At 45.7% G+C, this 12,364-nt stretch overlaps 1 protein-coding gene across 5 annotated transcripts in view; it reads right to left on the bottom strand.

The window, feature by feature from the left end:
* Window positions 1–4,936: 4,936 nt before the first annotated feature.
* Window positions 4,937–12,364, bottom strand: part of CFAP46 (cilia and flagella associated protein 46) — a 71,832-nt gene continuing 64,404 nt past the window's right edge. For 4 of the 5 annotated variants that reach the window (XM_071812284.1, XM_071812286.1, XM_071812287.1 and 1 more), the window contains 3 exons: window positions 11,206–11,342; window positions 10,713–10,799; window positions 9,418–9,936 (listed from right to left, as the gene is read on the bottom strand). In XM_071812284.1, the coding sequence (XP_071668385.1) occupies window positions 9,806–9,936; window positions 10,713–10,799; window positions 11,206–11,342 (355 nt within the window). In that variant the 3' untranslated portion in view covers window positions 9,418–9,805. Of the gene's footprint in view, window positions 5,255–9,417; window positions 9,937–10,712; window positions 10,800–11,205; window positions 11,343–12,364 lie in introns of those variants that run through there. The other variant, XM_071812285.1, reaches the window with a different exon arrangement.

The following is a 12,364-nucleotide window of genomic DNA, read 5'->3' as shown; positions in this document are numbered from 1 at the left end:
GGGGACGCCCGGAGACACGGACCGGGCGACGACGTGCCGCGCTCTGTACACAACAGCAAGGCTCAGGATGACCCGGCTAAGGTAAAAGGACAAGAGAAGACATTTTGTTTACTTTTGAAAGACGTAACAGTAGTGGCTGCGGCAGGTGCCGAGTGCGCCAGTTCACGTTCCTTCGACACCGTGACCGACGCTCTAGCAGGGCACTGGGGTGGGCAGGAAAACCCACCTCTGCTCCCTCTCCTGACAAACCGCGTCTTGGCAACTGTGCCTCAGGTAGCAGCGAGGGCTGCCCGGGCTGGGAACGAGGAGAATCCCCGCGCCGGACACGGGCAGCCGCACAGGTAACACAGCACTGTTATCTCCAAACCCCCTCTGAAGCGAGTAGCTGCATTTTTTAAAGTGAATATCGCTGATCGGGTAGGTGAGAGTTCCTACAACTGCCAAGACATTTTGTTCTAGCTTTCTACTAATTATTAGTCAATGATGAAGACAATATGTTTAGATATTTCTTATGACTTCTAAGTGACATCGGGGTCCTGATTCAGTCACCAAGCACTGGAATAGTTTTTCTTCTGTTAAATACCAGGCCAGTATCACACTTATCGCCCTATGCAATTTAGCTGCTACCTCGCAGTCAGGATTAGCCGCATGATTACAGATACGTCACCTCAGCTGCAGCGTCTTTCATACTCATTTATCTTCTGTAAGCTACTTCAAGAGTTACAAGTCCAGATAAATTGAGGACATGACTGAACTGCAAATATTTTTGGAAATACTTTCTTTCCTTCCAACAGAAACTCTTAGTTAAGGCTCTGACAGTGTGTTGACAGGCAATTGATAAGTATCTGTCACAACAGTAGAACAACAGACTGTCCTGGCTGCTCCAAGAATGCTGAGAACTTAGCAGACAAGCTCATTAATACCAGAAGGGTCAGGTTGTCTGCTCCGAGCACACCTGATGTTTTCATCACAAACCTCCCCCCGGACACCGATTCAGCTCCACCTGTAACTCCACCGGCGCTGGTGTCTCCTCAGCTTTGCTCTGTACTTAGAAGTTGTTCTCCAGGCCACCCACAGCGGTTTCCAAACGAACACTTCAGGCCTGCAGCATGAAACCATTTTTCGTACTGACTGTGATCGCGCCTTTGTTGTGCTAACCAAAACAAACTGTGAACAGGGATCTGCCCCTTGAAATCTTGGCATTAAACAGAAAAGGAAGACAGAGAAAGCAGCGTGGACACTGTCACTGTGACACAATTAATAAGCGTATTCTGTTACCCAGTCAGATAATAAGACACCCACAATATACAATATTTTCATAAGCAATTTAGCACAGTTTCTGATTGTCCAGGAAAATGACTCGCTGCACTTCTGAAAACCCCTCTTCTCCCTCTTCTGCAGCCCTCCCTGTAGTGCAGCTGCCACCGACTTCTTTCACAACTGATACACTTGTGTGAAATTAAGAACAGTAATTCCCAAAATCAGTAATGGTCCTGATTCAGTTTACTGTTCTTATCTGTAGCTTACCTCAGTGCACCTACAGCATGGGAAACTTCTATGTCAGCTCTTAAATTATTGAATTGTTGAATATGAGTACAGGAAAAACCAGAAGTCTGAACCGTCCATTCTGGTAAGAAACTTAACACAGTAACTTCACTGCTTTTAAAAAAATTAAGTGATCCACAAGGTTAGACAGAAATACAGAACATGAAAAAATTATTTTCAGATATATATTCAGAAAATAAATACGAATTCCTAATTAGTTCAGCCCTTTTGGAAATTTCTGGAAAAGCTGTCCATGTTTGTGGACGCCGGGTTTCTCCTAACGATTTCAAATGGTAAATGCCAAGTATGAGACCACCAAGGAAAGCGAGGGGTCGCGAGCGTCGCTGCGGAAAATGGCGCAGACGGGGGTCAGCGCTGACCCGCTCCGTGCCGGCGCCGGTTTTCACGCTCTTCGTGTGTCAGGCTGAAGCACCATATGAAACACAGGAAAAACAAATCACAGTAGGAACTCGGTGATAAAGAAATACCTCCATAAATATTTCCCGTAGTAACGGACACTGCCAGGAAACTGAAAATCTCAGTGAAAGAGGGGGATGCTACATTTGAAAACATTCAGAAAGCTGGTCAAACGTGTGCAATTTCTATTAACAACACCCTCATTTGCTGATGGTGATACAAACACTAAGGCTTAAGATTATGACTATCGAAGATCATCTCCCTTTCTTGCATCTCCTTAGGCTCAGATACAGGCCTTTCCTTCTGAAAGGGGTCTTTATTTTGTTAGCTTCAACTGCACTGAACTGTTGAACACAACAGTACACGTATATTCTCTTGCCAGCAGAATACATTTCACAGTAGCTTTGCTACTGTAATTACAATGTTTATTTTAATGTCTTTAAAAATATACCTATATATAATAATAGGAAGATTCAGATTCCAGGGAATATAATTGATATTTTACATACCAGCAACATTGTTAATGTATCGCACTGCAACTCTGTAAAAATGGGACTAAGTTATCTAAAGCTATTCCTTACACCACCAGTCTCAGACAACCCTCTGGAAAGCTGCAATTTATGAAAATTGTTTCCTCTCTCCTTACACATAAGTGAAGACTTCAGTGACTACTGCATTTGAAATGGTACCTCCTGGGATCAGAAAAAACTGCCCAAGTTCTGCTGTCAGCGGCAGAGAAATTACCCCCTCATTACCCAGGTAATGGCTTGGTAGTTCCACAGACGGGTAAGTATTTCAAGACACCTAAACATGCCTTCAGTTTTAACTTGACCATATTCTTAAAATCCATACTATTAACTGTTATTGTATCCACACAAGGACAGTTCAGTTGGCATTAGTACCTGGGGGGACTTTACGAAGCTCTTCACAAGCCCAAGTGGGGCGGTCGGCCCAGCACCGACTCGCGTTCACACTCGACGGGCCGGCTCCGCTCGGCACCTTCCAGCTCCAGCTCAGGGGGTGAAGTCACTAAATCAACATTCAAACTCAAATGGGCTCAGTCATGGAAACGTATCTTGACAACAACCCCAAACCTGTTCTGTTCCCCCCCAAACACTCCAAGTTTGGCATCTGCTCCACCACACCCCTCTGCGAAGGGGACACACCTGCCCAGGCCCAGCTCGGAGAGGGCAGCACGTGGTGAGAACCCGCAGGGACCACTGACAACAGTTCCATTTCAGAGCATTCACAACCAGGTTATGGCAGTTCAGTTCCATTTGGGAGCGTTCACACCGGGTTCCGGCAGTTAGTTCCATTTCAGAGCGTTCACACAAGGTTATGGCAGTTTAGTTCCATTTGGGAACGTTCACACGGGGTTCCAGCAGTTTAGTTCCATTTGGGAGCGTTCACACCAGGTTCCGGCAGTTCAGTTCCATTTCAGAGTTCACAACCAGGTTCCGGCAGTTCAGTTCCATTTGGGAGCGTTCGCACCGGGTTCCGGCAGTTCAGTTCCATTTGGGAGCGTTCGCACCGGGTTCCGGCAGTTCAGTTCCATTTGGGAGCGCTCGCACCGGGTTCCGGCAGTTCAGTTCCATTTGGGAGCGTTCGCACCGGGTTCCGGCAGTTCAGTTCCATTTGGGAGCGTTCGCACCGGGTTCCGGCAGTTCAGTTCCATTTGGGAGCGTTCGCACCGGGTTCCGGCAGTTCAGTTCCATTTGGGAGCGCTCGCACCGGGTTCCGGCAGTTCAGTTCCATTTGGGAGCGTTCGCACCGGGTTCCGGCAGTTCAGTTCCATTTGGGAGCGCTCGCACCGGGTTCCGGCAGTTCAGTTCCATTTGGGAGCGCTCGCACCGGGTTCCGGCAGTTCAGTTCCATTTGGGAGCGTTCGCACCGGGTTCCGGCAGTTCAGTTCCATTTGGGAGCGCTCGCACCGGGTTCCGGCAGTTCAGTTCCATTTGGGAGCGCTCGCACCGGGTTCCGGCAGTTCAGTTCCATTTGGGAGCGCTCGCACCGGGTTCCGGCAGTTCAGTTCCATTTGGGAGCGCTCGCACCGGGTTCCGGCAGTTCAGTTCCATTTGGGAGCGTTCGCACCGGGTTCCGGCAGTTCAGTTCCATTTGGGAGCGTTCGCACCGGGTTCCGGCAGTTCAGTTCCATTTGGGAGCGCTCGCACCGGGTTCCGGCAGTTCAGTTCCATTTGGGAGCGCTCGCACCGGGTTCCGGCAGTTCAGTTCCATTTGGGAGCGCTCGCACCGGGTTCCGGCAGTTCAGTTCCATTTGGGAGCGCTCGCACCGGGTTCCGGCAGTTCAGTTCCATTTGGGAGCGCTCGCACCGGGTTCCGGCAGTTCAGTTCCATTTGGGAGCGCTCGCACCGGGTTCCGGCAGTTCAGTTCCATTTGGGAGCGCTCGCACCGGGTTCCGGCAGTTCAGTTCCATTTGGGAGCGCTCGCACCGGGTTCCGGCAGTTCAGTTCCATTTGGGAGCGCTCGCACCGGGTTCCGGCAGTTCAGTTCCATTTGGGAGCGCTCGCACCGGGTTCCGGCAGTTCAGTTCCATTTGGGAGCGCTCGCACCGGGTTCCGGCAGTTCAGTTTCATTTGGGAGCGCTCGCACCGGGTTCCGGCAGTTCAGTTCCATTTGGGAGCGCTCGCACCGGGTTCCGGCAGTTCAGTTCCATTTGGGAGCGCTCGCACCGGGTTCCGGCAGTTCAGTTCCATTTGGGAGCGCTCGCACCGGGTTCCGGCAGTTCAGTTCCATTTGGGAGCGCTCGCACCGGGTTCCGGCAGTTCAGTTCCATTTGGGAGCGCTCGCACCGGGTTCCGGCAGTTCAGTTCCATTTGGGAGCGCTCGCACCGGGTTCCGGCAGTTCAGTTCCATTTGGGAGCGCTCGCACCGGGTTCCGGCAGTTCAGTTCCATTTGGGAGCGCTCGCACCGGGTTCCGGCAGTTCAGTTCCATTTGGGAGCGTTCGCACCGGGTTCCGGCAGTTCAGTTCCATTTGGGAGCGTTCACACCGGGTTCCGGCAGTTCAGTTCCATTTGGGAGCGTTCACACCGGGTTCCAGCAGTTCAGTTCCATTTGGGAGCGTTCACACCGGGTTCCAGCAGTTCAGTTCCATTTGGGAGCGTTCACACCAGGTTCCGGCAGCTCCGTTTCACACCAGGGACTGAGGACAGAGCTGCACTTTGTTTTTTCACTATTTTGTAGCAGCCTTGCTGCAGTTCTTCCCTGCAGAACACTTAGAACTGCACACTCTTCTTGGACAGGCACCTACTGCTCAAATTATGTTCTTGTCCTAGAATATTACCAATAAAATCACCGTGATTTTTTTTCTCCTCACATTTTTTAGATCACATAAATTTTAGCTGACCAATTCTTTTCATCCTCCAATATATTACGAAATGTCATTTCTGTTATAAAAGCTAATTGATAATGTCATTTGTCACGTTGCTGAGACATAATTCAGAAAGTTATTTTAAAGCCGTTGATACATGGAACAGTACTAACTGTTTAATATTTCTTGTGTGAATGGATACAGCGCACGAGAACGACGCAGTGCCATGCAGATGAAATATTTTCAGAAGCTTTTATTCCTGTTTGGGCTTGTGCCAATGTCTTTCTAGTAGATAGCTCATATGTCCTAAGCTGTATCTACTGTAATTTATTCCTTGGTCATTAGTTAGTGGGATTTTTCCCTCCAAGTTGCTGAACAATATATAATATTTTACAAATTAAGAGCTCACAGTCAAATAAATGGAGAGCATTCTCTAGAATACTCCTCCAAAAAAGAAGAAAAGTTTTTGTATTTAATATTCTTAAATATTATTTAATAAAAATCACTTATCAGTTAATATAATAATTTTTCAGTTAATATAACAAAAATAACTCCTCACTCTGGCGACCCCCACATCCTGCGCCAGTCCTGGGTCCCAGCACAAGAAGTCCTGACCTGCCGAGCGGGGCCGGAGCCCCCGCAGAACCGACCCGGTGCTGGAGCAGCTCTGCCGGGGACAGGCCCAGAGCTGGGGCGTTCAGCTGGAGAAGAGAAGAGAAGCTCCGGGCAGACCTGGGTGCGGCCTTTCAGTACAGAAAGGGTCTGACAAGGAGGATGGAGAGAGTTTTCCCAGGGCGGGTGGTGACAGGAGAAGGGGCAGCAGCTCCGAGCTGCCAGAGGACAGGTTTAGATTGGAGATCAGGAGGGATCTGGCCCAGGCTGGCCGGGCTCTGAGCGCCTGGGCTGCCGGGAGGTGTCCTTGCCCATGGCCGCGGGTGGACCAAATAGTCGCCAAAATGCGCTTTCCAACCCAAACCGTTCTGTGAGTCTATGATTTTATTTACACAATATTAGTACCAGGACTTACCTTTTTGAATTTGTTCTTTGTACATACTCAATGAACAGTTTAAAATAATTGCATCAGCATTTCACCATGACTATTTCCATTGCAGTTATTAGGGAGTACTCTTCCTGCACAAAATCTTGTATGAAATTAATAGTCTTAATTCTGCTTTTGTATCAGTAGCTGAAAATTTTGCTCCACTCATTTCATACCCAATGAAGACCTTCAGCGTGGCACCTTGTATGACTATACTACTATTTAGTTCCCCAAATAATCCGAAGCCGAGGATGCTCTTGGCGGTCTCGTACATCAGGCTGCCACAGACAAACGTACCCTCTTTGCTCCCTCTGTGCTGCACACAGGGGATTTGTTCTGCCTCCACCGCCGTCTGCTGGCTCACTCTGGGGACAAAGCCCGCTGTTGTCAGTCCAGATGATCTGCTGTGACAGCACCTCACTTTTTTGTTTTTTGAACCTGGACTTGAACAGAGGTGATGTTCACCCAGACCTCCACGTGGCCTGTTGGGAACTTGACACACTCTTCATTCCATGACCGCAGAAAACATCGGGGAACCTCTCTATTTTCCATTTCTTCACTCCCACTCTCGCCCCCCGTTCCAGACTGAGCAGCTGCCGCCTTGCGCGTCTCAGCTGATGGCAAAAGGACTCAACAACAAACGGGAACATCCCCATTTGGTCTGGCGCGGGTGCCCTGAACTATCTGTCATGCCCCATTTCCCGGAACAGAGCTGGCTGACCCCAAAGGTCTTAAGTGAGAACAATCACATTTCTGCAAAAGCTTCTAAATTGCAGCAGGTGTTTGTGCGTGTGACAAAGCTGTAAACTTCGGACTTATTTAGCATTTCAAATGCTGAGACTCGTTAGGCATACTACAGTGCATTTATCATTAACTGTAAATTGGGCCTTTTTATGTTTCCCAATTAAAAGTAACTTGTCCTCACAGAGGAGTCCTGTCTAAACTTTCAATCACAATCTGAAGAATATCAGATGACTTTAAGCTTTTAGTTGCCTATTTAGATCAGGTTGTGAAACAATTTTTCTACAGCATTTCTTCTCAACCTTTGGTCAGTTCCACTCACATTTACTGTCGTTTATAGATAAGCATTCTGAGCTCGAAACCTGTATCAGCTGAGCTGCTGAATCCTTCCTCTGTGTAAGAAGCAGCTTCTTTTCCTTTGTTAAATTGCCATTGTAAATTTAAAATATAAGAGATGTTAATTTGTCTATGCTCTTTTTCTTTTTAAATTATTCCAAATTCCACTATGTATCTTTTCCTGAAGTGACTCTTTTGTACTAACATATAATAGAAAAGCAGGTATTACTTGTGGTACTAATTCCTGAAGGAATGAATGAGATGATCTCCCGTGCCACTGAATGCATACCCACTGCCGCCTCAAGGACAGTTTATCGTCTGCTCCTCTCGTCCTACTACCAGCAGCGACTTTCCCGACTGGGATTCAGCACAGCAGCACGCAGAACACTGCTAATACCCCGGGCAGTGTGGCTCTTCGTTACTGCCTCAGAAATACCGACCAGACACACTGTAGCTGTGCATCCGTCCTCTTTCGCTGTACGTACCCAGCACACAGGGCCATTTGAAGGTTCTCTCTGATTAGCGTTTCCAGTACCTTACTCTCAACAAGTAAAGCTACTGGTCCGGTTTCCTGGACAAGGCCATTGCTCTTTATCAACTCTTTATCAACGCGCTCTGATAAAGCGGTGCTGTCAGACCGTAAGGACACTTCTGGCCATACTCATTCATCTTCCTGACAGAGGCTGCTGCAATGGAGTTAGGGCTGAGGTATCAAATACCAATGGGAACATTTTGGGAGAAAAGCACTTTGGCAGGTGAAGTTATTTCCATCAGTTTCATAAATAAACCACAGTATTAAGCTATTGAATGAGCCCATTGTACTTGGATATCCGTGGTTCTTCTAACCTTTGCAATCTTGCAGTTTTATCCTGGATTATTCTCAAAGAATGACACTGTCATTTCTGAAGAACACTGTCCTTTTCATACTTCACTACTTATGAAACTTCTTATTTCAGAAAGGTGGAAGGTAATACAAATTCACGGAAACTGTCACGTACCAAGACAGATGAGGCTTCACGATTCCCATTAAATATACTTTTTTCAAAGCCTTTTATGTTACAGAAAAAGAGACAGCACCAGAAAGATGCCATTGCAGGTAGAAAATGCCATCAACAGCAGGGAAATACAATTTCATAGCAATGAATGTGTTGGAGAATGATGTGGAAATTAATCTCAGAAACAAAGGAATTAATGATATAGTGGACATTTGCTACACTGAACAAGCGTGGACCTCTGCTTCTTCCAAGAGAAATTGCTTCTTCAAACTCAAATACTTGAGGTTCCCAAATACCATGCATGGGATCTTAAGGAAGCAGCTGCGTAATAGTGATGCACCGAAAAGGACTTAAAAGTAAGTAAATAAATAAAATGCGAGAACTTAAGGAAAAGGACCCACGGCCACGTCTGGTGAAACACGGCAAGTTCAGAGACTCAAAGATTTTACACGGAATCCTTAACTTAAACACAGCCTATGGCCTCGTGGTTACTTCATTTGTATTGTACCAAATGCCCAGATACACTCCATTAAAAATACATGTCCTATGTCTAAATAATGGGAAGGAAGCACAAATTTATACTCTATTGTGTGCATTTAAAAGTATTTTGCACATCATGATTTTATAATTATGGTCTATATAGCCCTATAACCCTTGTCCGGTTGTAATTAACTCTAGCACAAGAACAGTATCTTTTCAGTGCCGTTTTAATGCTCTATCAGGAACAGAAAAAAATGTATCACAGGAAACAAACATTATTGGGGGAAAAATGGGTTTAGTGGCAATAATGGTGAAAGCCTTGTGTTTTCCGTAAGTGCTAATTATTTTACATTTACCTCTACTGTTATCACTACAAATAGAAGTTTTAAAGTCTGTATTTTAAAAATGCGCTGCTGATTAACAGGCCATGCCACAAAATCCACACGTTATAATCTGATTTGGGATTTTTGAATAATTTAATATGTGTTAACATGTTATTCAGGAAAACTACAGGGAAATAAAGAAAGCAAAACTTATTAAATGTTTTATTTAATACTGCCTCGTTTTCTAATTAAACCACAACTACCACTAAATAAACAGTTAAACATCAATTCACTCAGAATAAGGTGACTCGGCGCATTTTTCAGCAAAGCTCCTGAAAAATCTGCCACGTAAAAATAAAATACACCAAGGAAAAGTCTTTCCAAACGGAGGAATTGACAAGGACACATTCCAACTCCACTCAGCCAAAAACAATAGTCTAGCTTCCTTAAAGCTGTGTTTGTACTCAAATTCTTTTGAGGTATTCACGGCGTTCAGAAAACCTTGGCGTACTCGCTGAAATCTCTGAAATACAGTTTTCGTATTCCTGACACTTCCTCTAACACGGAACTCTCTGCGCCTGAAGCAGGAATCCGCCCGTCAGCACAACGCGCGCTGCGCGGCGCCCGGTGCCGCAGACCACGCCACGGCCACGCCGGGCAGCCCGTACAGCACGCAGCACACGGCCCGCGCGGCCTCGTCCTCAGCAGAACCGCCAGAGTCCGCTGCCGCTGTGAAAACATTTTAAACATTGCTGTTTCTGAACACAGCTGAATAGAAGGGTGCTGTAAATGCAGTAATTTATCACATCTTCTCTTTGACTTATATTTGTGGTTATTTTACATTCTTTTAATAACATTAACACCTGCCACTATATCCACGAAGCATTTCTGAAAAAACAAGGCAATGTTTCTGATCTGCACTCTTTTCAATTCTACAACAGTGTAAGTTATAATTAAAACTTATTTTATTGACCCTTGTCTTAAGAGCTAAGTCCTACACAATGAAAAATATCTATGTAATTTCACAAGCAGCATATTAAGAGTTGTTTTACTCAAAAATCCTTCTCCCCTCTCCAACCAGACGCCAGGTGGAATTCTGTGTATACAGTGTGCCCTTTGCAATGCAGACTGTTCGATCCCTGTAGACTCAACTTATCTTTTTGCATAATCCATACAATCCATACCATTCATATTGTTCATGTCATGCTCCTCAAGTAACTTTTCAGTCACAGTACTTCATTTTACAACAGTTCAATGGAGAGAAAATGTCAGCTTTTGGTCAGTTGTGACAAAGCCTCCCCCAAAATTTTATATATACAAAATACAGCTACTCCAATTATAGAACCACATCAGCGGTCTTCCCACTCTCCATTCTTGTAAGAAGTGTCACAAAAATTTGTCAGAGCTCATCTGAAAGATTTAATTTATACCTCTGAACTACCCATGGGTCTACTGGGTTCCTGTTAAAGCTGCCAGTCTTTTGTTCTACACTTTTTAATTCTTACTTTTAATGGAATCCGTTTCCCCGTGAATCTTCCTCTTTTGAAGAATACGGATTATCTGCCCAGTTGTTCTACCAAAGCTCAACAAATCTGGAAAGAAATGTTAGTTGCTGTTAGTTTTTAATTAAAGTTTTGAAAAAAAAGAAAGTATCAGCCTTACAGCCTGGTGTCCTCCCGTTTCAAAGCCGATGAAAACAGATTCCTTCACAGATTTAGTTCTGCGTCTCTGAAGACCTGAGTTATCTCCAGCCTCTGTTTCTCCCACAGCTGTCGGCACTACGGACTGCCGGGTCCCCGGCGCCGCTCCTCGCCACAGAGGTCACCCTGACCACACACAAGCCCCGCTGAGGCTGCTGTGCTGCGTGCGGAACTCGGTGAGGCGCAGAGCAAGAGGAGAGATGGGAGACAAGGGGGCACGAACAGCCCACGAGTGCACACGCACCACTGTCTGAAACAACACAGGCAAGCGAAGAGGAACGTGAAGGCGAACACTCACTCTCGGACAGAACGTCCAGCCTCTCCGCGTTGTCCCGCAAGGTCGTGTACCACTGGTTGGCCAGCACGGCACGCACGCCAGCGAGGCTGAGCAGCATGGCGCTCTCCGCGGGGCTCTCTGCCGCAGCACGGGGACCACTGCGGAAACCCAAACCATGACAGCCAGGGACTAAACACGTACAACATATCAAAGATATAACTAAATATACACTGCTTTTTAATAGAAGGCGAAAAGGAATGCCAGACTGCGTTTTCACGTACGCCGAGCATAAAGCGTTCTCTACTGTTCATACAACACCTTCAATTTAATTCAAAGCATGTACGTAACTTCCCCTCTACATCTTTACGTGACGCAATTTGACAATGTGGATTCTTCCATCATGGCACCATCCTGGGCATCTCAGGAAATGTGAAAGGGGTAGCACACCGACTTTCACAAAATACTGCAGAATACCCTTTATAAGATGGTCAAAATGTTGGGAATCAGGTGAAAAGACCTGTACATTCCTGCTTAAGTTGCTAAAGGGAAACATAAAATATTGCAGGAACAGAAAGCTTGCTCTTTGTGATAAGTGTGGCATTGATTTGGAGGCTTAAAATCAAATAACTTGTATAGTAGGATTAGATATTTTATTGCTGAATATTTAAATAAGTATCTCTGGTATTATTGTTCCAGTGATGGGAGGGGGTGATACTCTAGTGTTGGAACTGCCGTAAACTGAAGGCTAAGTTTTGGGTTTATTAGCCACTGCTTTTCACGGTAACCTCATCAGAAGATGATAATTACAGCTTTCTGCAATGTTTCGGGAGATGCTGATCGTCCATGCAGTTATGTGACTCAGTTTTAACTGACTCTAAGTTTGCTGGAAGCTTTTAGGCTTAAACATGTTGATAAATTTACCAATCTATTAGAATGAGACTTCCAAGTTCAGAGTTGGAAAGGAACCGCATTTTGTTTTCATTTAGGAAACGGTTGTTTGGGGGAGGTAAAAAGGATATTAAAAATAAAAGGGAGGTTCTTGAGGCACTCAGATGCGTGTATAACCTGTCTCACACAAAAGTAATTTTAACTTACACATTGTTGCATTGATTAAACAGTATTTTCAGAGAAGCACTTTTTCTATTTATTTTTCATGGAATGAATAATCAGAAAAGTCAAG

The sequence above is a fragment of the Patagioenas fasciata genome, chromosome 8 (assembly GCF_037038585.1).
Source record: "Patagioenas fasciata isolate bPatFas1 chromosome 8, bPatFas1.hap1, whole genome shotgun sequence".
NCBI lineage: Eukaryota > Metazoa > Chordata > Aves > Columbiformes > Columbidae > Patagioenas > Patagioenas fasciata.
The sequence above is the reverse complement of the archived record's forward strand: the minus strand, read 5'-3'. Positions and strand labels throughout refer to the sequence as shown.